Below are 27,755 nucleotides of genomic sequence, written 5' to 3' on the forward strand. Positions count from 1 at the left end.
TTCCCACTTCCCGTCGTTGTCCAAGCCCACTTCCCGCCGCCATTATCTGTCAAACTCCATGCACTCTAACCGCATCTCACTCCATCTATAGCCAGACCCCTTACAACCAACCGCAAATCTTATCCCCCCAAGCCAACCCAAATCCCACTTCCACCCTGCAGCCAACCGCCAACCCCACCTTCCCTACTGTAGCCAACTGCAGCTCCCTCTTCCCCCTCCTATAGCCATCCACAGTCACGTAACTACCAACCAACCATCACCCCTTGGAATAAATTTTAGTTCAGATTACTTGCATTTGTTGTAATTTCCTTTCAAGTGTGTTTGGTTGTAATCATTGATTTGCTTTCAGCAAAAATATTTATTTTTTTATTGTTGTTTGGGTTAGCTCTGGTATCAGAGCTAGTCTAACCCAAGTTCTATCCAAGGGTTTCTAGCATTCAACCATACCCAACCCCACCTCTACCCAAATTTTTTTATTTCTCGCCCAACATTAATCTTACACACCTTCCACCTACCCAGCCCAAGCCCTAATCATGCCACCACGGAAGCAATTGTCGTAACCTGATCAGGAGTTTACCATGGAAGAGTTACAGGGACCGGTTCATCTTGTGCTACAACGGCTTGATGGCATTAAGGAAAGGACCCATGAAGTGGTTATTGGTGAGCATAATAGCGAGATCAAAAGCGGAGGGAGGAAGGAATACATGAACCCCTTCCGTACGGATGATTCCAGCGGATAAGAAGACAGACCGCGATGCATTGAGATGCAATATCAATGGAGGCCAAGAGATGAAGTGTCCGTTAGAGAATACAAAAATAAAGTGTTTGTTAGAGGATATAGAAAGGAGATACCTATTGAAGGATACAAAGGCTCAAGTGTGAATTTGGATATACTAGATTTCGAGGGGAGAATGAATCTGGATGATTTCATAGAGTGGTTACAGGCCATCGAGGGGGCCTTGGAATATAAGTTGGTGTCAAATACCAAAAGTAAAACTAGCTTCTATCAAGCAGAAGAAGAGTGACTCGCTGTGGTACGAGAACCTGGAGATGAAGAGAAGTACAAAACAAGATTACCACCTAAGAGAAGATGGAGAGAGTTACAGCTATTAACCTCATTTTTAGTCATATAAAACTTACAAGATTATCACTGCTTAGTTCGATGTGACCACATTGGCCAACAACTGCACTTGCCCATTTTTGGACTAGCGAGCGTGACCACGACCAGGTATATCCAGAGTGACCACTCCGCGTGATCACTCCCAATGACACGCCATTGATCCCTGGCCTTCGTCCATGGATAAGAGCATGAACCATCGCATCGTTCTTCGGCAACGATCTGGCTCTTCCAACAATCTGATCCATCACGGTCGTCGACCCACCACCTAATCGAACAGACACGGAGGGCTCTGGCATCGTCTTCCCAACCTATAAATAGGTGGTCTTCAGCGCTCTCCAAGATACTTCGATGATTCCATTCCCCAACACTTCCCTTCGGTCTCGAGCATAGGAAGCACAGAGAAAAGAAGAATTTTGGCGAGCCACATCCCCTCCGGTCAACCTCGTCTGGTAAGCTTCCATCCTCTCTTTTAATTGCATTTTGTTTATGTTCCTAAATTAAGCTAGGTTAGTCAACTCAATACCCTTGGATTAGGCTTGGGTTTGGGTTCGACTCTGGTCGACTCTGGTTGACCCGAACTCAGCCAAATCCTAACCCAAACTATATTCTAAATCGAACCCAGTTTAACCTAACCTAAGCCTTAAAGCTAACCCAGGTCTGACCCAACCCAGGTCTAACCTAACCCAAGTCTGACCCAACTTAGATCTGACCCAGCCCAGGTTTAACCTAACCCAAACCCTAAATCTAACCCAGATCTAACCCAATCCAGACCTGACACAACCCAAACTTGACCCAACTTAGACCTGACCCAAGTCAACCACTAAATTTAACCCAGACCAACCCATATCAAAGCCAGCTCAACCCAGATCAACCCAAACTTAAACCGAGTCAATCCTAGCCAGCCCAAGCCCAACCCAGACCCAAACCAATTGACCCCCATCATACCTTAGCTCAATCTTAAGCTAACTTAAGTTGTGAATTCAGCTTACCTTAGCCTAACCTTAGCCCAAGTCTAATCCAAGGCTAAGTATATGTGTTATTTTATGTGTATTATTTCATGTTTCTTTTTATATGTTATTCCATGTTCAAATATCAAACAAAAAATTTTAAAAAAAAACAAATGATGAAAACATTTTCGGTTTTCTCCACAAACATCAAAAAATCAAACATCAAACAAAAACAAACTCACAACTTAGAAAACTTTGATTTCTCAACATGACTAACAAACCTAGGAATTGAAATAAGACAAATTAAAATATTGAACTTCAAATAAACAGCTAAAACACGCCAAGATAAAGAACGTGAACAGAACCTAAGTAGATATGGCATGGACATTAGGTTAGCTAACTAAAACACCAAACTGAGGGTCACACACTTACTCCATATTAGTTTGAATATTGAAGCATTTGTTAGTTTAAAAAGTAACCTAATTAGTGTTAAGAACTAGGACATACAAAACAACAAACCTATCCCTTGAAACTACAGGGAATACCTTATAATGAAGAAACTCATGATTACTGAGGAAAGTATTTTAGACCACTTCGAAACTACAAACCCTCCACGCTACGGTGCTTAAGGGGGATTCCTGATTAAGAGGTTGGTCAAAGTCGAAGGATATCAAAGTTCCCAGGACGACGGAAAGTCGTGGTCATCTTGACCAGGGACGTTATTCCCAAAGTCTAGACTAGTCCACCCTTAGAATTTCTTATAAAGTCTAGGGTTTAATCTCTCATTTAGAAATCCTTCTCTACCTGAATCTATCCTAAACCTAGGGTTTTCAACCATTTATGTCAGTCAAATCCAACATCTCTGATTTATATTTTGACTTCACTTGATCAGTTCAAACTCATCATCAGTCCCTTTCAAACCTTTCAATTGTCACTCTCCAAATTTCATTCTACATTTTGTCTAGGTTTTTTCGCATGACATGTCGTCATCGGGTGTAAATCACATCACTTTGAACCTAATTCTTCCAATTTGGACCCTCCACTTACTTTGAAAGTCCGATCTCTAACAATTTAACTCATTACATTAATCCAGAGTTTTCTTTAGGGCTCACGGCTCTAGAGATGTAATTAACTACGAGGGTTTGCCCTTGTAGGTAATAAGACCTCATAAGTAAAATAAACATTATCTCACCCCCATAAAATAAGGAAAAAAAACCAATTTTGGAAGACTGACGAAAGCTCTCATCAACTAAGTGACTAGGCCCATTTTATAAGGTAATATTTTCTTCCTTTGGGAAGATATATTATTCATTGAAATGTTGTGTTTGATCATCTAAATAGAAGTCTTTCAAAAAGTTCTATGGTGTGTGGCGACACAAAAAAATCTCCCACCAACAACGACGGTATCTACCCCTATACTATCGTCGGAATCTTTCTTTAGACTGCAATGCCTACAGTAGAAGGGCTTTAGAGGAGTACATAGGAGAGTTTATGCAGCTTAAGTTGTAATGTGATCTGACAGAGCCAACGGAGCACACGATAGTCAGGTACTCGGAAAACCTGAAATCCCTCATCGACAACACGGTTCGGCAACAGCTTTACTGGTCTTTGAGTGATGTTCAAACCCTGGCATAGGTGGAGATAAAGTTGAAGCAGAGCAAGCACCCACTGCTATTCAAGCAACTAACCACAATTTGAGACATAAGCAAGAGTGCACCTTAAGGAGTTAAGAATATAGAATAGAAGAAGGATAGAGCCACTTAGAGTGAGAAGAAGTCAGAGAAGAATGGTACGCCCAAAACAATCTCAGTAGGAAATGCTTCTAATGTCATGGATATGCGCACATCGCTTTCAATTGTCTGACGAGTCGAGTTGTCTTTCACTGAGTAGGGTGCAATGGAGGAAATTAGTGACTTGTAGGAAGTTGAAGAAAATGGTGAGAAATGCCAATTTCCACCAGATGAGGGCGAGATATGTAGTTTGACGGGACCTACAACATGAGGCTATAAAGGATCAACAGTGGCTTCGCCGCCACATATTTTGCACTTGTTGCATTGTGAAGGAAAAAAGTATGTAGTCACAAAATCAATGGAGGGAGCAGCAAGAATGTGGCATCTACATAGATGAAGGATAATTTGAGCCTCACAACTCAAAGGAACTCCCGGCCATACTTCCTAGCTTGGTTGAGGAGAAAGAACGGAGCTAGCATTGACAAAAGGTGTCTCGTAGAGTTTTTAATAGAGAATCAGTTGCAAGATCTGATTTGGTGCGACGTGGTGTCTATGGATGTTTGTCATGTCTTGTTGGGAGACCATGGCGGTTTCACTGCAAGACTCAGCATGACGGGTTCAGAAATACTTACTCATTCACCGATGAAAAGTGTATCATTATCTTACTATCTGCGGAGTCTAAAATTATGGGTGTTCTTGTCAACGGAGAAGAGCCAACAAAATCTATTTTAATGATGATAGAGGATAACAAGATTGAGGCACCGAGTCACTATAGAGTATTTCAGTCTATCCTCGCGTTAGATAGGGATGAGCCAGCCTAAGACTACCTTTGGAAGACTTCGCAGATCATACTTGGCATAGTCTCAGTTCAACAATGCACTCTCATATGGTTAGACTAATATGGATGGTTGCTCGCAAGTGGGAAAGACTACTCATCTATTTTGGGGGACAATGCAATCGATAGTGGGATCCAATATGCTTTTAAGGCCACAATCAGAGATCCTTCAACCTTGAGAGGTTACAATAGCATCCGCTTCAAAATACAGACAAAAGCTTCGATGAACTAAGTCAAAGTTTTCCCAACTATAAGACACGAGCGCAAGGCATTATCAAATATAAGTTGCAGTTATGGGTACATGCTGATTATAATTTGAGACAAGAAATTTTACATGAATTTCAACATGCAAGGTATACAATTCATCTAGGCAGCGGAAAAATGGACAAAGATTTGAAGTTGACATCATGGTGGCCAAGTATGAGAATGATGTTGTTGAATATGTATTTTAATGTCAAGCATGTCAGATTGTAAACACTGAGGATCAGAAACCCTACGGATTGTTACAATCATTGTCAATACTTAAATGGAAATGAGAAAAAATTACTATGAATTTTGTTACAAGATTTCCTTGATCCATACAAGGTCATGACAGCATTTGGGTCATTATACATAGATTAACCAAGTTAGCTCACTTTTTGGCTATCAAACAGACAGATTCAGTGGAAATGCTAGCCAAATTGTATGTCAAAAAAACCATCAGATTGCACGATATTCCAAAAATTATTATTTTTGATAGAGACGAAAGATTCACGTTCGGGTTGTGGAAAGACATTCAGCATGGTTTGGACACGAAGTTACATTTCAGCACTGCATTTCATCCACAAACTGACGGATAATCACAAAGAACAATTCAAGTATTGGAGATCTGTTAAGGCATTGTGTTCTCGACTTTGGAGGAAATTGGGAAGATCACATTCTAACACTCAGTTCACTTACATCAATAGTTATCAATCCAGCATCAAAAAAGCTCCTTATCAAGCACTCCATGGCATAAAGTGCAAAACTCCACTAATTGGGTTGAAGTTGGTGAATGTTAATTGTTAGGTCTCTAGCTAGTTGATAAAGCCATAGAAAAGATCAGCTTAATTAGAGATATATTGAAAGTTGCTCGTGATCGATAGTAAAAATACCACGACCCAACGCAAAAAACAATCGAATTTGAAGTTGGAGTTTTCGTATTTTTGAAAGTTAGGCCAATGAAAGGTACACCAAGATTTGGTCAAGAAAGCAAGCTGAGTCCCAAGTATATCGGTCATTTTGAAATTATAGAAAAGATTGGTCAAGTTGCCTACAGATTAGCGTTAACTACAGATATGTCAGATATACGCCAAATGTTTCACATTTCTATGTTAAAAAAATAGATTTCAAATTTAGAACAGAGAATTTCACATGAAAATATTGAAGTGAAAAAAAATCTAAAATATAATGAAGAGCTTGAAAAGATTTTAACAACTGATGTCAAGAAGCTCAGAAACAGACAAATTCATTTTGTGAAGATAAAGTAGAAGCACAAGTTTGAAAAAGAAGCTACTTGGGAAAAAGAAGACAAGCTACAGAAACAACTCTTCCTATTCTAATAAAGTGAAAACTTAAGAGAACAAAATTTTTATAAGAAGCGGAGAGTTGTCACACCCAAATTTCAAGAAACAGGGTAAAGTCGAAAATTTTAAAAATATCCCAAATTTTGCATTCCCCGAAATTCAATCGAATTATTTTTATAAAATTCTTTATTTTGTAACGATCAAATTGATATATAATAGTACATATAGATTATTAATATAAGTGGTTTAAAAAAAAACTAATTAAATAAATTATAATCATTACTTAATTTACATAATCACTGATTTATTAATCAGCTTACTGTAGTAATCTAATTTTCCTACTTATATTCACATGTACTGGTGGGATGCAAAAGCAACGCCAGGGATTAACTTAATTTTAAGTAAAATTACTACATATATGTGTTTGTGTGCGCGCGAGCGCGCGCGGTGTCTATGTATACATACACACATACACACGCCCATAAGATAAGTTTTAAGATCATGTATTCCTTCGTTCTGACCTTCCGCCACTGTGCTCGGAATCGCAAGACAGCAGTGGATTGGTGGAATGGAGCGAGACCTGGCTTGTAGTGATAAAACAGAGAACTAATTTCTCTCTGTTTTAGTACTCTGGGAAAAATTTAATGATGAGATTGGGTGGTTGAGGTGAGATATATATCATATATTCAGTCATGTACTTTTATATGTAATTATTTGGACCCAAATAATCCCTTGTAACATTATTTCTGCTGTGAAATTTAAAAGAATGTGACCAATCAATTCTCGGGTAGAAGTATAGGAGGTGTTCTACAGCAAAATTATGAGGGATTTTGGAATGGGAAGGTAGGTTGTTAATGAATTTATATTATATATAAATTATTTTATTTATAGTCGGTATTCTTAAAGTAAATATTAATTGTTTCATTTATTTATTTATTGTTGGGAACTATTGAAGCCAAGAACATGGAGAGATTATTTCTCATAGGAGTTAGCGGTAGAAAGGTGTAAGCTTAGATGTTAAGAGAGCAATTTGAGGTAAGCAATAATTGAAATATTCTTAATAATTCTAAAAAAAATATAATCTCAGGTTGTCTATACGAGGCGGCGAGCTCGAGATGAGCGTATGGGCAATTGTCGTAGGGCTGCTCCATCAAGTTGGCTGAAATAATCTTGTGTTAATTTAAGGAAAAATAATTCTGCATGGGTTTTCATATAATTTCTATTTTGACATGACTGCATTTAGAACTTCCTGCATGTTGTAAAAGGATATCTGTAATTGAAAGTTTGAATGCGCATTTACTTTTCTGACGATACATGTAATGTTATGATCAAGTTATGCTACATATGACAATGCATATGATGTGAATTTCCTGCATGTATTCATTTGTTATATTGTATGTCTATGCATATGACAATCTAATGTCTGATAAATGCTTGATGCAAGAGTGGTGATTTAAAAATCATGAGTAATGCTATGAGTAAACTATTACATGAGGGTTTGCAAGTATTATGTGGGGATGTATTCCCGACTCTTGATATTTACAAGGACGAAACTCTGAGAACTGTTGGGATTAGGCGGTGACAAAATGTTAGGGAAATGTTAGCTACTATGTTAGAAGAATTCCGACCTTTATCGGTAGTTTATATAGCATTTGAAACATAATGACGACTTATGATGAAAGGACATGGAAATAGTTGAGCCTAGACCTGAACATTGAGCGGATGGTCTGACGGGCTCGTCATAAGCCTGATTAGACTGTGTGGGCTTAGCTATGAAAAAAATAAAATTTTGCGAGTTCAACCCGATCCTAAACTTAGTCAAATCCCGAATGAGCCCGACCCACCCATTGGCCCGGTCTCATAAATATATTTCGGGATCACAAGCTTTTGAGACGACTCTTATCCAGCTATAAATTTTAATTTTTATATAAATACCAACCAAATTTTATATCACAAAAAAATTATCACTTTTAATTTTTTTTAAATAAAATACAACTTTCATGCATAAATAAAATGGCAAATATGCATAATTGAAGTCCGGGTGTTAGATATATAATCAAACAAAAATTTATTAGTAGTATGTATATAATTTTTTTTTTGCGGTTTTTTACTCAACTTCTTCGTATTTACATATTGAAATATTCTCAGTTTAAAGTCTTGCGTATTTCATGTGTAAGAAAAATCTTTTTATTTTGATATCAAATTTATTTAAATTTATAAGAAAAATTCATGCAAAATCAATTTAAAACTCTTATCGCACATTATTTCATGTTTCAAACGTTAATATTACATAGTTTTAAATATTTTAAATTAACAACATGATTCACATTAATATTACATAATTTTAAAAATTTTAAATTAACAACATGATTTGAGAGAAAATGTTAAAGATGTTATTATTTGTTTTTTTTTTTGTATAAAATCACTTTTCTTTTAAAGCCAATGACGGCCCGACCGATTTAGTGGGCGGGTCCGACTATTAAATTATAAATAAAATATGGGATCAATCCCGGACTGAGCCCGTTTTGACTAGTCAAAGCCCGAATAACCCCGACCCACGTCAAACCCGGTCTGCCCAACGCCCAGGTCTAGTTGAGTTATATACATTCCACAAGTGACATTACTATAATATGACGTCTATGAAATGACATTATTATAATAATATATTATGAACATGTTTTTTATTATATTTACGATTTCAAGCTTATGACCTGCATTTTAAACGGCAGTCTTGATTTTTATACATGTGTGTGCTCTCTTTTCGTGTTCTTCATTATGCTGGCATGTTAAGATTTATGTGTAGACATATATAGTTTCATACGAACATGCACGTTGTTTCTTTTTCATATATAAAATATAATGTCAGCCATGGATATTTCTCTGAGCTAGTTGTTGTTCATTCATCATTGTTTCCTTCCAGGTAGAGGCAACAAACACTAAGACGAGTAGTCAGGTGTGTCGTAGTACAGTTTTTGCACGATAGTTTTAGGAGCTCATACATATGTTTTGGTTGTGTATTTGTATTATATTAGATTTATCAGCTCTGTATAGTTTATGTTTTGGATGATATGACTTTCATGCTTCCGAGTTTGTATTTAAAATGCACTGTATCGCGCATATTGTGACGATCCAGTTAAAATAATTCATCACTCACTATGTCTTGAATATAAAAGTAGAGACGAGTGATGGTGAGAATTGGTTGTTCGAATTCTCAACCTTTGTCGCACTACGATAGACCCTACCAAGGGGGGGGGTAGTGGGGCTGTGATAAGCCCACTTCCCGCTGTCATTGTTTGTCAACCTCCATGCAGTACAACCGCATCACTCCACACGCAGCCAAACCCCTTACAGCCAACCACAAATCCTATTTTCCCAACCAATCCCAACCCCACTTTCATCCTGCAACCAACTTCCAACCCCAACTTGCACCACAGCTCCCCCTTCCCCTCCTATAGCCGTCCACAGCCACGTAACCACCCTCCTACCATCCATTCCGCCAAACCAGCCACCAACCCTTTGAATACACATTAGATGAGTTTGTTTGTGGTTATCGTTGTAATTTCCTTTCAAGTGTGTTTAGTTGTAATCATTGATTTGCTTTCAATAATAATGTTTATTTTTATTGTTGTTTGGGTTAACTCCCGTATCACACCCAACCCCCTAGCCAACACAAAACTTCACCAACCACCAAAAAAAAATAAAAAGTTAAAAACTTTACATTATATTCCCTCTGAAAGTGCAAGTTCATTTCTAATAATACTATTTGAAATGTGAGAGAGTGTTCTGCTTCATCAGCTTTATGAAAGGTAAAGTTCGTTTAAGAGAGAAAAATACATTAAGTAACATACATGTCATGTAATTCTTAAAACCTTAATTTTTACATTTATACTATGTTACCTATGCTTGAAAAGATGTATTTCACATTCTAAAATTTAGTGATAGTGGTATTTTTATAAAATATGAAATATTTGGGTGTTAGAAATGTATCAAAGTTAAGTTTTAGATATGTAAATACATCAGAATTGTGTGGTATGTATGTAAATGCCGCATACATTAAATCATTACAACAGAAAATGGCCTGTCAATCGAAATTTACATTCCTAGCAAGTTTCATACAAGCAACAATTGTGCGATAATAAAAAATTTATGGAACCAACAAATTGTTACTAGGCCTTACGAACCAAAGTGAAGAAATGCAGAGTTTAGGAGACATTTGCATGGAAAAATCTCTTTATAGGACAATGGTACATTCAGGGTGCAAGTGCCACAAATGGCCTTCAACTGTAGTAAACCGTTTCAAGTTCAGGAAAGAACATCAAATTCTACCTATTCCAGGCATCAACTATAAAAAACAAAAATACAAAATATCTATGGTCGTGTAACTTTAAAAACAGTGAAAAGTAAAATAGCTGTGAGATTGCAAATTTAAAAGTTTACCACCTTTCAATATTTGAATAAATAGGCTTGAGCTTAATTCTATCAGTGTTTCCACTTTGTGTGAGAGCAGGAACCAAGGCCTGAATGATCTCAGAAGGGGGACCTTCCACAAAGAATGAATCATAAACTTGCTTGCGTGCTCGAGAAGAAAATAAATTCAACCAACTAGACGTAACATCTGCAAAGAAATATATGAAATCAACGCAGTGTCAAACAAACAACGTTTTACATTATCAGGAACAAGTTTTAACTTCAAATTTTTGGGTCGCAAAACTGTTCCTCGGTAGAGAAAATGTAAGGAACTAATGATTCATTTCAACTTGTTTGCAATAACACCTAACACTAAGGGGTTGTTTGGTTGCAAGTAGGATTTAGTTTGATTAGGATTTAGTAAATCCTGTAAATCTGGAATTATGAAATCTCGAAGGTTTTAAATCCTGAAAACAGTTTGGTATGTTTTAATAGGATTTACTAAATCTCACTCTTGGCACACGCCTCAGCTTCTCTAAATCCCGTAAATTCCACTTCCTACGGCATTTGATAAATCCCGGATTTAAAGCAAAACGGAGGAAAAACAGGATTTAAGAATCTGTTGAATTTACGCATTCTATTTTTTTCCGTTTGGCATGATTTAGTGTAAATCCTCAATAAATCCTGCTTAAAAGTGGCGACCAAAAAGCCCCTAAAGACTTTGAATATAGTCGCCATTTTAATCACTTCATATCCTTTTCCGGAAAAGTTAAATAAATTCATTTTCTCTTTGTTATACTTAGGAAAAAATGCAATTCAGAAAATGAGGAAATATATCTGCAATCACCAATAAGTAATTAAAAATATATTGATATAAGCTGTATTAAAAGAGCACAGATGAAAGAGTTACGGAATGAAAGAAGAAAACGCACTGTATATAAGCATCTTAGACATGGCAGGAAAGGCGACCCCATGGTAAAAAACACGCTTCCACTCATCTCTTTCAGAATCATTCGAGACTTCAGCAGCCAACGCCTGAACAAATAATTTAGGTGAGCAATCACAATCAGAAACCGAGATAACACAAAATAGAGTTCAGAAGGTACCTGGCTTGCGTACTGAGGATCACTAGCACCTACAAAACACGCATAGATGCGCACGCATTATCGTTCAAAGCTAATCAAGAAATTACTACAACAAATAAAATTGTTCTATGGAACTGCCCTATCTAAAGTCACTGAAAATCGAATACTTCAACGGAAATTTTGCTCAAAAAAATACTAGAGAAGATAGAGAATATACTATTCGGAAGATACCTAATATGATAGAGGAATCGAGTGGGAAGAGACGAACGGCTAGGGAATGGAGGGCACAAATCACTTGGTCGACGTGCTTCGCGGAAACAATCAAAGAGGAGACTACTTCCACTTTCTGCAGGATTAGGGTTTCCAGTTCGACTTCCACCAACCGGCCTGATACGGTGCCCTCGTCCTCCTTCACCATTGTGTCTCCTCTGCTCTGCCGTTCAATCCGTTTAAACTGGATTTTCCGATCCTTACTGCGTTTGTGTTGGCGGCGAAGGGTAGGGAAAGAAGAGCTTAGGCGGTGTTTGGCAGCATGGAGTATTTAACTTAATACAGCCAAATATTTTAAAAATAAAAATTAAATCCAACCTTTCATTAAATCAATTTTTCTCACCATCCATCCTTATTTTATCATGCTACTCAAAAATTATGACATAAATCCAATTTTAGTAAATTCTATTTAAAAACAGATTTATTCCGTACTAGGGACTTTTTTTTTTTTTTGCATTTTATGTGTATTAGTTTATTGTCCAATTGTTCTATGGCTCGTCAGCTAATAAGCTTAACTAATTTCAGCTTACGAGGTTAGCTCGGTCGGCTAAGCTTGGTCGATATGGGTCAATCAGTCAATATGATCTAATTGTTGATCTTTGACCCATGATGATGACTCTCTTGGCATCTGTGAGATTGTTGGAGATAACATGAAATTGTATCTTATCTTAGATCGACTCTCTTGTGATAGGTGGCTTGAACACACATTTATCTCATTTTTGGTTGAGTAACTCATTCTTGTATCCTTTGTTCGTATTTGGGTCGTGTCGTGGTTCTATCTATTTTTGCCCTGCTGACATGGCTCGGGGAAGCTTCACTTGATAAGACATGTAGGTTTTATGAACTTGGGTTGGTGGGCCCTTATTCATTATACTATTCCCTTATAGATCTTTAGTTCTCCTCAAGCTTAGTGATGTCATTTGTTGGTATCCTTTTGGATGTCATATATATTGATCTCCACTTAAGTGCTACTGGACTGTTTACAGCTTCCTATAGGTCGGGACATCCGTCCAAACCATCCAGTACGCGTCTCAAGTACTAACTAGAGTTGGTCTCAATTTAGCCCCACCTGAAAGAATTCGTCATGGGGCGACGTTAATTCTAACTTGGGACATGTTTAATGTATATCTTGGTGTTTAGAGGTCATGCTCTATTTATTCAAATCCTCTAGTGGCCAAGGAAAGTCATCAAACACCCGTGTGGGGGGCCAAGATGCCTATTAACACTTACATCCTCAATTAAAAACCTCTCAAATGTTAATTTTTTAGTTACTTTAACGAGACATGGTCTTTTGTGACTTCTGAATCGATAAAAACTTCAAAAGGCCATCCAGGTGCAAAGTTGGGTTTCAAATCGTTTGAGTCATACTTGGCCCCATGCGACGAATACGGTGCACCCCCAGTGTCCGCCATTCTGTGGGAGAATCTATTTTCACTCCTGGACGATCCCTGTTAGTCCAAGAATAAAGCACCATCCGCGCGAAGTTATGTGCACACCCACAGCAAAAAACCAAGCTCCTATGGGGCTTGTGCGCAAAAGTGCCCATACATCTGCGCAAGTTGTTCTTTGGGAGCTAAAGCACCACCATGGCGGGTGCTTTTGCGCCAGCCTCTCGAGTAGCGATCAAAAGAACTCGATTTTATCAATGGGTGCTTGGGTGCCCAACTTTCTGAGTGTGATATTTTGCTAACCGAAGATCCCTCCTCTTCTACAACACTATAGCCGTTTTTGCACCCGATAAAGAAATGTCGTAAATTGAGGGATTGACAATTTTGCGCCCATGCGGGGCCTAAGTGCCCAATTTGTTTTCCTTTGTTAAATCCCTTCATTTCAGTCTGTTTCATGTCAGATGAAGGGGACCATTATGAGAAACTTTTGCATGGTTCCCGTGAAGCTTATCGAAGGCATCAAAGGCAGGCGATGAAAGATAAAATCAAGATTTTTCCTTTTTTTTCTTTGCAATTAGTTAGTTGTGTAGACTTGTTTGGTATGGAAAAGCAAACAAAATGAGTTGGGAGAGCCCATTTTTGTGGGTGATCCTCCACCCTTTTTTTAACTGAGAGAGAGCTCTAGAGGAAAGAGAAGGGAGATTTCTAGGGGAGGAGAGCCCAAGTGAAGAAGGACTTCTTCTCCTTCGTTCATATTTTTCTTCCCTCTATCTCTTATTTTTCTTGCTTCATTGTGTTAAGAGTGCTTCATCTTTCTTCTTCTTTCTTACATTTTATGGAAAAGAGAATGAAGTCGGGAGAGATATTTGAAAGAGAGAGAGTTTTGGAGAGAAGATTGAGCTAAGAAAAACACCTTCTTCTTTTCTTCTTCCCTAAATTCTCTCCCACCAAAAATCTTTTTTCTTCATCTTTTTCTTCCTCTTCTACCATCAATCTCAAGAAAGAGGATGATAGAGAGTTTGGAGAAGACTTTAAGAGTGAGGGAAAGCGACATGTCTCCTTCCAAAAGGAGAGCTTCTACTCGACTTTAGAGAAGGGAAGAAGTCGTCATCTCCTATATTGGGGGAGCTTCCTCTCACACATGGGAGAAGGAGGAAAGGAGCCACCATCCTACTTGAAGAGATCTTCATATTTTGTAATTGTGGATATCATCAAACATCACGTGGATGATGCACTTGTACCCTTGCATTTTTCCTTTTCTTACACAACCTTAGGATTGTGTTAGAGATTATTAGGGGTAGTTTGTTGTTTTCCTATATAAAGGCGCCAGGATTGGAATCTGTCGTGAACAAAATCTCTGCAGGTTTGAGTGACTATCCTTGCAAAAACCTTAGCCCAAAACAAAATCAATCAAAATTCTTATTTCCCTTGGTATCGTTGGTTTCAACCTTTCATTAAGGAGTTGAAATACTTGGGATTTGTAAGATGAAAAAGATTTGTAGTCAGTTCATCTTATAAATTGTGAACAATTTCTCCTAAAGGAATCATAGGGCGAACTTTGATACACCAAAATAATATACTGTTTTGAGTATCATTTTTATGTCTATTTTTTGTAATATTACACTTTAAAAAAAATATATTTTTAAGTTATTGTTGCAGGTATATAATTTCTAGGCATTTGGAGAAAAAATGACAAAATAATCAAAATTTAGAGCAAAAACAGTCAATTTTGGGGTTTGGTGCATGATGCGCCCGGCACGACATTTTCAAATTAAGGCGGTTTGAGATAAACTTTGCACAAATTTTCAAATGGACACTTGTTCTAAACACCTAATGGAGTGATTCAATGCATTCAGACACTATGGAAGATTCTAATTTGAAGGGAATTGACTCTTGGATTAATGAGGCGCATCTTTTGAAATTAAAAGTTTTGACTTTAGAGTTTTGTAAAGAAAATTGAAACTCTTTTGAGAGGAAGCAACCCAAAAAGGAAGGGGAACTTCTAGAGTGTGATGAGAGGGAGAGAGAGAGAATTGGCGTGAGTTAGAGAGAGAGAAAATAAGAGATTTTCTTCTAGGGTTGTAAGAGGAGAGGGAATGTGAGAGATTTCTTCTTCATTACATTTTTAAGAGAGAATTGAGAGTGATTGTAAAGAGGGAAAGACTTAGAGAGAACTTCTAAGGATTTACTTGGGGAGGATTGTGAATTAAGTTGTATTTTTCATTTCTTTTGTTTGTAAACTTGTTTTTATATATGAAATTCGTGTTTTATTGTATCTTTCTCATGAATTATGAGCAGTCTTATTTATCCTTCTCCCTGCTTTGAAGAAATTATTTTGTGATGAATTGATTTTGTTTTCTACGATTTTAAATGTCAAAAATTTGTGATGATTTGAACTTTGATCTTCATTTATTTTTCGATCTAGGCAATTGAATTGTTAAAATGTGTTGAGAAATATATATTCTGAAAAGGGTATATAATTTCTACAACAAATGGAGAATCACATTTGATTTTATGGGAGAGTATTTCATTGTGAGATTGGGTGCAAATAAATAGGGAAATATACTTCGTTGGATGTAGAATTTGAAGATTTTAAGGTGACGGATTAGAAGAATCCCCAATTTGGTTTAATTTATTGAAAACCAATGCGAGCATGTTAGCCCTTGGGTGAGGGAGTAGTAGGTGTTCTATAGTGATAGTCGGTATCCTCCCAGCCTAACCACAGAATTAGAGGATAAACTCTGGATTAGTCAATATTTTTTATATCGCTGGGGTAGAGAATAAGATTGCTTATATTTGACACAAAACAGTTTTTAAATATATTTTTCAAATTATTTAAATTTCTTCACATGTCATATTTTCATTGTAAATGGGAATGATGTTTTATCATACTTGAACTCTTAGTCAACAAAAATATTTATTTTATTTCAGCAATTTACTTTTAAAAGTTCAACATCTAGTTTAATTTACTTATCATAGTCGTACATCTGCATATTTAATAGTATTTCACTTAAGTAGTTTAAGTTCAAACTTCATATTTTACTTTGTTTGTATTTTTAGTTTACAATAGAATATAAATAGCTAGCTTATATATATTTCCAGCTTTCGTGTGGGATCGATATCTGTGACTCATTTAGAGTCCTGTATTACTTGAGTGATATGTAGACTTGTGTTATATGTAAAAGGGAATTGAGACTATAAAAAGTAGTTTTAAATATAAATCGTTTTCATTAAAGTTACATTAATGTTTGAGTTATATTGCATCATTATTATTAATTTAATATCAATTTTTCCCGATTTTCCGCATCAAGTTTTTTGCGTTGCTGCAGTGGAATAATAGGAAATTGTAGTTATTTTATTTTAAAATATAAAAAGAAAAAAAGGCATTTGTAGTTTAGTTTGAACATTTTCTTGTTCAAGTGTATCGCTTATTTTTAATTACTTTTTTTTATTTTGTTTATGCGTAGTTTAAGATGTGAAAACTCAGTACCATACGATTCTGAATTAGACAAAACTGTTAGAAAAATTCGAAAATAACAAAAAGAGAAAATCATTCTAGCAAAATGACTTGCAACTAAAATAATGCTGGAAATGAAAATGAACATCATCAGAGACCTTTAAGGGATTGTGTTAATTTTACAACGAATGAAATTCATTTGAGTATACAAAACCCTGTTGTAGCTGTCAATTCATTTGAGCTTAAACCTTCTATTATTTAAATGGTATAAAAATAATCAGTTTGTTGTAACACCAAATGAAGATCTAAATTTACACCTTATTTACACCTTATTTACACCTTACTAGTTTTCTAGAATTGTGTGCTGCATTTAAATATGATGGAGTGTCCAATGATGCTGTCGGACTTACACTTTTTCCTTTTTCACTGAAGGATAAAGTTAAGATGTGATTAAGCTCATTAGCACCAAGATCTATCAGGACTTGGGGAGACTTATCACAAAATTTTTTTTGTAAATATTATCCACCTTCAAAAGTTTCACCTTAAAAAGCTGCTAAGCTTATAAATGATATCACATCTTTTTGTCAGTTTAAAGGGGAATAAATTTATGAAGCTTGTGAAAGATTTAATGATCTCCTTAGAAAGTGTCCACACCATGAGTTATTAGATTGGTTAATAATTCAAACATTTTATAATGGATTGGTTGGATCCCTTAAATTGATAATTGACGCTGCTTCTGGTGGATCATAATGTCAAAACCATTTGATAAAACATATTCATTAATTGAAGAGATGACTATTAATAATTTTCAATGACCCTCAGAAAGGTTAAATAAAAACAATAGCTAGTATTCATGATTTTGATGTAATAGCTATATTAGTTGCTCAAATAGTTGTTATATCAAAGAAGATAGATCAATATGAAATGAATTACTCTCAAACAACACCTGTGTTTGAGGAGAGCTCATTTGGACAAATGATAAAATCTCAATCTTCTTAGGAGAATTTAAATGCAATAAACAATCGTTCTAATAATCCATATGTCAATTATTATAATCCAAGATGGAAGAATCATCCAAACTTTAGTTGGAGTAACAATAACTTGAATACTGCAAATCTACAATGGGGAAACAATGCTGTGAACCCAGTGGGAAGCTCCAACCATCAAGGAAATCAAGCTTATAAACCTTATTACCCCCCATAATTTAATAATTTACAAAATAAGAAGAAAAAGTTATCAATGGAAGAATTAATATTGCAAATGAGAAGTCAATTACAGAGTCAAAGAGCTGCAATCAGAAATAAGGAAAATCAATTGGGATGTATTGTTACTGCACTTGGTAATATACCTCTAGGAACATTGCCTAGTAATGTTGAAATATTCCTAAAGATCAGAACAAGAAGCAAATTAAAGTTATTCAAATGAGAAGTGGAAAAGAATTAGAAGGAGTTCAACGAGAAGTTAAAATTGAAAAAGATGGGGTGGAAAATAAAAATTATGGTGAAGATTTTCATTGTGAGTCAGAAAGTCCTATTAAATCAATGAAAATTACTGTAGAAATACCACCACCTTCATTTTCTCAAAGATTGAAGTAGAAGTATAAAAATAATTGATTCTCTGTCACGTGACTTAGCGAGAGCTTTAAAAGCATCGTGATGTTACTATGAAATAGCCATCATTTTGGTGACCCATTATGCAAGTTACCACGATAATGTAAGCAAGATTTCTTTTATCAATAGTATCTTGGGTATCTTCAGAGATGTAATTAACCAAATCGATGTGTTCCTTTCGGAGTGCTCTTGATCTCAAAGCAAAAAAATATTCTTTTTTCTTCTCTAGTTATGGATGTCTTATGTAGGGATTTTGTTCGTGAATAAATTGTTTCGAGATATTTCAATTTGATCGTATTTAAACGTATACTCTCAACCTATCACCGGAGGATTATCTACACATAAGCCCTTCATGTTTCTTTTTAAATTTTGTTAGTCTATTTTTGGCCTACATCCCATCTTTTTTGATTTATCGTATCTTCAAATCATTTATATATTCAGGAGGGAGATTTATTTTGAGAGAGGAATCATATGACGATGACATAATGCAGGCAAGTTGGCGACTTTGAATTTTAAAAAGAACAAAAAACAACATTTTCATGTATATATTTTACTTCACTAATTCTCTCACTTTTTGAAAGTGACATTGTTGTCGGGATAAGAGAATTTATTACAACAATATAACACATTTATCATAATTAATGATTCAACAAAAAATCTCACTTGATTTTTTGTTGCTGTTAATTCACATAAATAAGGTGCAATGAATCTCTTTTCATTCTCAATTGCTCTATGACTCGTTTTATGATGGATAACATATCAAATCTGCCGGGTGACATCCCTAATTATGACTCGATCAAATTTTCTATTTGGAAACTTAGGGTGGGACAACTGGAAAGGCGAGAGAATGAAGAAAGTTGTTGTTAAGAAGAGAAAGGTGATTGCCCTCTCACAGTCGAATAAAGTGGGGTTGTCTAATTCGTTCCTCAGCAATAAGCGAAATCATGTTTAGCGGACCAACCTGACCATCGATTCGACAGGCCATCCATCTATTGCGACACAAGACTCGACAATCGAATGGGGCATACAATAAGTTGTTGATGCTCTTCCATTACACAGTGAGGGTGATGTATCGATCACTACGTCTGAGTTTGATTGACTCCTGGATATTAGGAGGCTCAGTCTTATTTATTGGATTTTAACTTTTACTGAAGTCATTTTGCTTTATGTTATCTCTTGATGCATATGACCTTGCTTTGAGAGACCTTGGTGAGGATCCAGACCTGGCTAAAATCAATAAGAATCTGACCAAGATGATGACAGTAGCAGAACGGGGGCCAAGCAAGGGTTGACGACTCTTGATCCTTCGCTCAGTCGGAAAGGATCAAACGATGAGAGGAGATGTACGAGATATTGGTTTGTGTGGAGAAAGCGGAGGAGGTGGTGGACACTCTTCATCGAGAGCTGCAGGACATCCATGAAAGATTCTCGATACTCCAGGTTCTACTCAAGATGGATTATCTAAATCAAAGTTTAGTTTTGAAAAAAAAAATTATATAAGAGGCTTTTTGGTTGGGGCATGTCGCAGTTGAAGCGACAATTGATTTTCTTCTGAAGTATTTTATCTCATAATAGTTTTTGAGTCCTTTTTATGATTTGGAGTTTTTTTAAGAACAAAATTTTATTTTCTTTCTCATTTTATATGTTGATGTGACCTTTTATCATAGTGCTTTAAAAGCTCGTGTAGAGTTTCATTTTTTCCCCTACGCAACAATTCAACTTCTATTGTTTTCATATATTTATAAAGAACGCGGGGTTGGTGGTATTGCTCTTTAATCTAAATTTTTTTCCCTTATTGCTTTCTTGTTCCTATATATGTGCTCTGCTCAATGACTCTGTGACATTCTTTCAAAGCCTTCGAGCCAGTCAATTTAAATGGCAGATATTGGATGACTTAGATCGAATATGGTCAGCTGGAGGAGACTTGCATCTTTGATCCTACCATTACGCTTCAAGTAACTGCCGAGAACATCTGAGCTACCTCTCTTTATGGTTTTGACCTCATTTTTTATAAGGACAAGTTTTGTTTTAACTTCATACTGCATTTTTTAGTAATTGTAAACAGCAATGTGTACTATTCACCACTTATAAAGGTCATAATCGGAAAAGAAAGTTCTAAGAATGTCCTTGCAATATAATGAAAGGCAACTACGATTACTTCAAGTGGGTTTATGAAGACAAGCAAACGTCAGCTAATACCAACCTTTCTAGAGGACTGGATACTTTGGAATATCTGCTAAGTCGCAACAAGTCTATAAAAAAGAAACTTTACTTGAATATAATTTTTATGATGGTTGTAATTGTAGCTACACTAGTACTTTTAGTTGTCCTCCATATGTTGTTATTTTGAAGTGTATATGCAATCTAAGTAATGGATGCTCCGAGACTAAGGCTTACTTCAGTTTGTACTAGCAATGAACAATTAACTTCATGAAATATGCACGTAATCTAAGCAATAGATGCTACTAGACTAAGGCTTACTACATTTTGTATTAACAATGAACAATTAGCTTTAGCAGCTTGTAATTTCGTGAAATTATTCAATTGTCATATCTTAATTTTGAAAAAAATTTAATCAGCTGCACTGCGCAAATAAAGACTGTTGTGAACATTAAATTCTTTAACTTTGCAGCCTTAGTTGTGAAAGTAATCTTTTGTTAATCATTTACTCTTATATTTTAGTTATTTATTACATTGGTCTGGAACAATGCATATAAGCACAATGAAAAATGCATCTGAAATGAGTCACAATTATCACTTGCCAAATTTTTTTATATTCTCTCATATAATTATCTATATAGCATATCAATATACATTTTTTATGTCATTTACATGACTAACACTTAATTTCAAATGTTAAATTACAGATTTTTCTAAATCTTAAAGCATTTACATATATAAAATCTAATTTCAAATGTGAAGTCATAGGTTTCAAATGCAAAATTATAGAGTTTTACTTGCATGTGCAATACCTAAGTTAAAGTTGCAGATTTTCTCAACCCTTGCGTATTTGCATATCTAACACAAAATGTCAAATATTAAGTTGCAGATATTGTCTGTTTCCAAGTTGTTTTTGAAGAGATTTGGAGGAATGTTTGGATTTCTTAACTAGATCTTGTATCTCATGAGTTGTCCAGCTAATTGTGACCATTTTATTTCCTGATCTGTTAATTCCAAGGCATAAATATGTGGAATCTATTATTTTGATTTCGAATGAATAACTACTTGCACACACTAATGCGTGCACCCTCCATGGATATCCTCGATGTCAACAAATGATTATAATTGTATTTTTGTCCCAGTATTTAATATTCAGTGTAAAATTATTCAAAATTGGTTCAGTGTGAAGGGAATTGCTCCGAGTAGTAGAATTCTAAAAAAGTACCCCAACATAATGATTTGTTATCTCTACTCTCACATATGAAAAATTCATCATCAATAACATCAAATTCAGTGTCATTTTTGCAATTATTTCGAGCCAAAATGAGCCGAACACGAACTAATAAATCTTTATTCGTGTTCGGCCCATTTTTATATAGAGCGTAAGAAAAATTGTTCGGGTTCGGTTCGTTAACAACGAACTATTTCGAGAGCCCTAGTAGTCATATCAAAACAACTATAATTCAAACTATCCTTATGCAATTATATATGATAGTTTATTTAAAATAATTTATGATTTTGACATAATCATATAATATGCCATTATCAAATTTATGCAAAGTGTGGAGCTTTGTGCTCCTCATGACATAACAAATTATTTTAATTTAGAGAAGCCTTTTGATTTCTTTTTCATTTATAGAGTTTTTCCATATAAATAATTTGACTCTCATATAAAATTTATATGTGGTTTAAAATGTTTTTCATATGAGTTAGCATGGAATAATTATTACATCAGGACTCCGCATGAAGAGCTGACTGCGTAGTTAAATCCATGCTGACACGTGGAAGACCGGCCTACCTGCATAAAAAATAAAAAATTAAAAAAATAATGAAAATGCGTAAACTGGCCCGACCGATGCATTATATAAATATTTCATCGCATAAAAATATTCCCCCACGTTATTCTAAATATTTTCCGCGTTATTAACGTTATTGATGCGCTATTGAGGCTATAAAAATATTTCCCCACCCAATCACACACTAATAACACATAATAAAACACTAATAACGCATACTAATACAATTATACACTCCCTAGCTCGATGTATAAAACTTGAGAAATATTCCATGCGTGTTATACCGCGGGCTAGGGGAGTGTTATATGACGGTTGTATAACACATGGGGCGACGTTATAACCCGTAGTATAACACAGAGAATATTCCCCACGTGTTATACTGTAAGCTAGATAGTGTATAATTGAGTAATTATGTGTGTTATTATGTGTTTTATTATGTTGTGTTATTAGTGTGTTATTAGTTTGTTATTAGTGAGTTATAGAATGAAAATAATTTATTTAGATGTCATAATTTATATTTATTAATAACTTATAGTTATTTAATGTATTATTGAGGATTTATGAATATTTTGTGTTATAGAAATATTCTCTCACTTTATTCTGAATATTTTATGTATTATTCATGTGTTATTTAATATATTATTGATCTTTTATTCAGAATAGCTCAAGAGAATATTCCTATAACATGACGATAATGATAAATAACAAAAAAAAATATTTAGTTAGCTCTATGACGGGTGGGTCGAGCTGGGTCGTGTGTTTTAATTTTTTTTATTTTTTACGCATGGATCATGTCTCAGCATGAGATTGGTGTCTACAAATAGCTTTGCATGTAATTATTTTTCCTTGACATGAGCCCCCAATGGCCTTGAAGCCATCACATACGACCCAACCCGTACTCTGATCAAATTAGCTCGCGGAGAATTGTATTGACATCAGGCGGGCGAAGCGGAACGACGTTGGACTGGAGATCGAGGGGGGCGAAGGGTGCGAGGGAGAGACGAGGAGAGAGTGAGATTCGAACGGTAAGGAGTAATGGCTTTAGAGAACGCTTCGCCGCCTCTAGACGAGAAGGCCAAGAGGACACGGGATCTCCTCGCGAGCTTCTACTCCACCAATACCTCCGGCGGCGGCGGTTCAAGCAGCAGCTCCGGGCGGTTGGCGCCCGCTGATTCCATAAACTCGCCCAACTTCGACTCGGACCTCTACATGTCTATCCTTGTAAACTGCTATCCCATTTTATTCCCTCGTTTTCTTTTAAATGTTTTTTGAATTAGATCTAGTTGTAGGGACGCAGCCGAGTTCATTGATCCTTAGTTTATGGCTAATTTGGGAATCACTTGGGGGCTGTTCGGTGGGATGTGTTTAAAATACATTCATTTTAGGCAGGTTCTCCCTCTGAGGATTTATGTGGACATGCCGAGTATTGGAGTGTTTAGTTGCTTTTATAAAGTTTTGGCTTGATCGTTAATTCCAGTGGATTGATTGTGGTGATTCGTTACTGTTCTGTGGCTGGCTGATTGATCCTCTTGACTCTAAACTTGATAAGAACATTTGAATTCTTTATGAGGCTAGAATTGCAAAGTTTTCTGAAACTATCCTTTTCATTTGCTGTAGACTGAAAAGAAGGAATGACATTACATTTTTTTGCCCTGATTCTTGTCCTTTTCTTTGAACTTGAACCTAACCTAGAATTTGGATGGCATTTTGTTGAAATTAAATTTGATAATTGATTTCCTAAAGACTTATGAGAAATTTAAATTGCTTAAAGCTATTAGTATCAACTCACAGACTATAAGATCGGTACGTCTCATCTAGTTTTACTTAAGGATTTGACATTCTACGAGGTGTAGGCTTTTAATTTCTGCCATGCTGATATTTAGAATACTTAATCATTAAAATGTGCTTCATATCGTGCATAATAAATCTTTTTCTTAATCTCATGTTCTTTAGGTTCAAAAGCTAAAGTTGGACGGGCTTCTTCAGAAACATGTTGAAATGGCGGCTGAGATTAAAAATCTCGATACTGACTTGCAAATGTTGGTTTATGAAAACTATAACAAGTTTATTAGTGCAACAGATACCATAAAGAGGTAATGTTTTTTGTTGACCTCACCACGGCATGGCCTTTCTGAGTCTACTTTTACACATTCTAATTATCCTGATCAAGTTTTTGTCATTTTATTTTGTTTGATTGTCTTCCTAAGATTCACTGCATGTTTTAATGTGAGTTTCGATATTCACAGTATATGCACTTGATGCTGCTCAGTGCTAGTAGTGGAAGTAATTATGTGTAATAAATAGCTTGTTGAATTTACGCTGAAATTGCTAAATTTTCTTTTTTGTTGTATTTTTTTTGTTACTTTGGATTCTTGTTGCATGATGAAGGGTTAATAAGGTTTCAAAAACTATACGAGTGAATAGTTCAGTCACTTCCACCAGGTGTATGTTGCTATATTAATTATTCATTATTTTTTTAACTCTAAAACATGATGGTTCAAAAACTTTATTTCCATGTTTTGTTTAATGCAATTGTTGGAATAGAAAAACAATAGCTAAACTAGTTTTAGCATGAGGTAATTTTTCCAACTTCAACTATGAACTTTCATTAAAGCATGGGTTTAGCAACTAATTTCTACTTATTCAAGATGTGATTGAATTCGACTGGGAAGAACAAATGATGATTAGAAGGAGTTTTTTATGATAAAGATGGTAAAATGATATGGCATCATCATTGTTATTCGCTAATTAACGAGATTCATTGTTTTTTTTTGTAGGTTTTTTTCTCTATATTTTTTCAGTACTTTATATATGAGATGAAACAATATGGCGATTAAATAGTGAAGACAACATAAAAGAAAAATAAAAAGAAATGAACAAATTTTTTATTGTTTCAGCCATGCACCATTTATCATTAACAAAAATCATGTTTGCATGCATATCTTATATTCTAGATTAAACTTTCTGCAAGGAAAGGAATTATAGCCTTCTTATCAACGTATAGTTGATCATATATCTATATAATGAAAATCTTGGAAATATTTAGTAAGCTAGAAGATGGTGATCACCATGAGAGGATTTTAGTATTCTTACACATTGTGCTTCATAGTATTATAAAATTATAGGAGAACTCTGTTATAATAGTTTTGACCGGGATAATTTTCCTCAACTTCCCACAAAAGAGCTCCAAAACTTTGTCACGCTTTTATTCATACTGGCCTTCTCCGTGTCAAGGGTTGTAAACGAGCCCATAGCTTATTTGTATTTGGCTCCTTCGAATTTTTTTTGTTTGAAATATATTTGTGTTTGAAATAGCTCGTGAATAGTAAGTTTGTGTTTAACTTGATTCAATTTTGTTTGTTCGAATTAGCTTGTGTTTTACTCAAATTTAAGCTCATAACTTTATTAATCGAGTAGCTCATTTAACTTCTATCTAGTCGAGCCATACCTTGAGCTCTCATTCATTTTTTATTTAAAAGCGCTTAAATAAGTTATAATCATGCCACAATAACTCAATCCAATATCTTGAACTCCCACGCGACTATAGGGCTTATATAAGGGATACCCCTCCATATATTTAAACACCTGTAAGCAAATTTCTCCCACTGATGTGAGACTAAATAAATATACAAGAGAAACAAAAATTTTTTTTATAAGTTTTTGTATCTCACGGATCATGAGCCTCCATGTTTTTTTTTTTTTTGGCATTTACATACATACCAACCAATTCCTACGCATTTATATACCTAGCACCTAAACTTTGCTTTTTTACATTTATACCACCCAAATCTATTATATCATAATTTTCAATGACGATATAAAAAAAGATATAAATAAATATTATTACTTAATTAATATTTTTTCGAGCCAAAATGAGCTGAACACTAATGAACAGACCTTTGTTTGTGTTTGACTCATTTATAAATCGAGTTCAAAAAAGGTATTAGTGTTCGACTCGCTTGTTTACTGAAAGATCCAATATGGGCCACTTAATAAGCCGAAAACAAGCTGTTCATGAACGTCAAGCTTTTTTGACAGCCCGATCTGTGTGCATTATAACAATAGTTTATGTAGAAAATCATATTTTTGAGGTTCCAATCAACAACTTGAGAAAATGCCTTATCTATTTCTCACGGATGGTAGACCAAGAGGCTAAAGATGCAAGTTGAGAACCATAACTGAAAAAAGGTTCAACTATGAAATTTTTTTCAAGTTACTTTCATGTTGACTTAGAAAACTTAATACAAATGATATCTCTTGAAGAAATAACTTTATTGGAGGAGATTCAAATGGACATGTCGGTAGAGCGGCAGAAGATTTAAAAATATTCATGGTGGTTACGGTTTGGAGCGACTAATAAAGAAGGCTGAGTTATCTTAGATTTTTTTTAGCGTATGATTTTGTTATTACTAATACTTTATTTAAGAAAAAAAGATAAACGTATTGTTACTTATAAGAATGAATCTAATAAAACAAAAATTGATTATTTTCTTATGAGAAGAAGAGATCGTCGAGAGATCGTCGAGATTGTACGAGATTGTAAAGATTGTAAGATCATTCAAAGTGAGGATTTAAGTACCCAACATCGTTTATTAGTTCTGAATTTTAAGACGAAGAGTTGTAAAATAAAAACACTAGTACTCTTCATCGTATAATTAGATGAGAGAACCTAAAATACACAAATAAAATTATTTATATGAGTAAAATTCAATGTTTCAAAATTTGGGATGTTAAGGATGAAATAAATGCTATGTGGGATAAAATAACAAACGTTATTAAACAAGTAATAAAAGATGTATTTGGAGAATCAAAAGAAAAAAAATTATTTAAATAAAAATAGTTGGTGGTGGCATAACAATGTGCAATAAAAGATAAAAAATATATATACTATGTTATAAAAATTAGTTTAAATGTAAAAGCTTAGAGAACTGAAAAAAATATCAAACGGTCCGCATGTAGTCTAAAAGAACAATATGTGACGCTAAAATCTCTGCTTTTAATGATCTTTATAATAAATTAGATACTAATGTTGGTGAAAAATATATGTATAAACTGGCCAAACAGAGAAAAAAAATTTAAAGATTTAACTCAAGTAAAGTGTATTAAAGATGAAAATCAAAAAGTGTTTTTCTTGGAAAAAGATATTCAACATGGATGGGTGAATTATTTTGATAAATTTTTTAATAAAATTTCTGAAAATATGATCGACCTCAGTGATCTTAATATCTTTAATAATAATAAAACGTTTCATTTTTACCATCGCATTAATAAAAAAAGAAGTTGATGAGACTTTAAAGAAAATTGAGGGTGGAAAGTCTGTAGGACCTGATGATATCCCAATTGAAGTATGAAAATATTTAGGAGATTTGGGCGTTTCTTTCTTAATTGACTTACTAAGCTCTTTAA

General features: G+C 35.0%; 2 protein-coding genes across 2 annotated transcripts in view; one reads left to right on the plus strand and one right to left on the minus strand.

Annotated features, from left to right (window-relative positions):
- The window catches only part of LOC110018847 (telomere length regulation protein TEL2 homolog), a 47,049-nt gene extending 34,886 nt beyond the window's left edge, over positions 1–12,163 (minus strand). Inside the window, exons 1-4 of the mRNA XM_020716305.1 lie at positions 11,900–12,163; positions 11,690–11,718; positions 11,516–11,618; positions 10,617–10,791 (exon numbers count right to left, since the gene is read on the minus strand). Coding sequence (XP_020571964.1) covers positions 10,617–10,791; positions 11,516–11,618; positions 11,690–11,718; positions 11,900–12,086 — 494 coding nt within the window. The 5' untranslated portion in view covers positions 12,087–12,163. The remainder of the gene's footprint in view (positions 1–10,616; positions 10,792–11,515; positions 11,619–11,689; positions 11,719–11,899) is intronic.
- An 11,050-nt stretch (positions 12,164–23,213) lies between these two features.
- Positions 23,214–27,755, plus strand: part of LOC110018773 (vacuolar protein sorting-associated protein 51 homolog) — a 129,371-nt gene continuing 124,829 nt past the window's right edge. Inside the window, exons 1-2 of the mRNA XM_020716204.1 lie at positions 23,214–23,570; positions 24,303–24,442. Coding sequence (XP_020571863.1) covers positions 23,385–23,570; positions 24,303–24,442 — 326 coding nt within the window. The 5' untranslated portion in view covers positions 23,214–23,384. The remainder of the gene's footprint in view (positions 23,571–24,302; positions 24,443–27,755) is intronic.

Source organism: Phalaenopsis equestris, unplaced genomic scaffold, assembly GCF_001263595.1.
Source record: "Phalaenopsis equestris unplaced genomic scaffold, ASM126359v1 Scaffold000036, whole genome shotgun sequence".
Classification (NCBI taxonomy): Eukaryota; Viridiplantae; Streptophyta; class Magnoliopsida; order Asparagales; family Orchidaceae; genus Phalaenopsis; species Phalaenopsis equestris.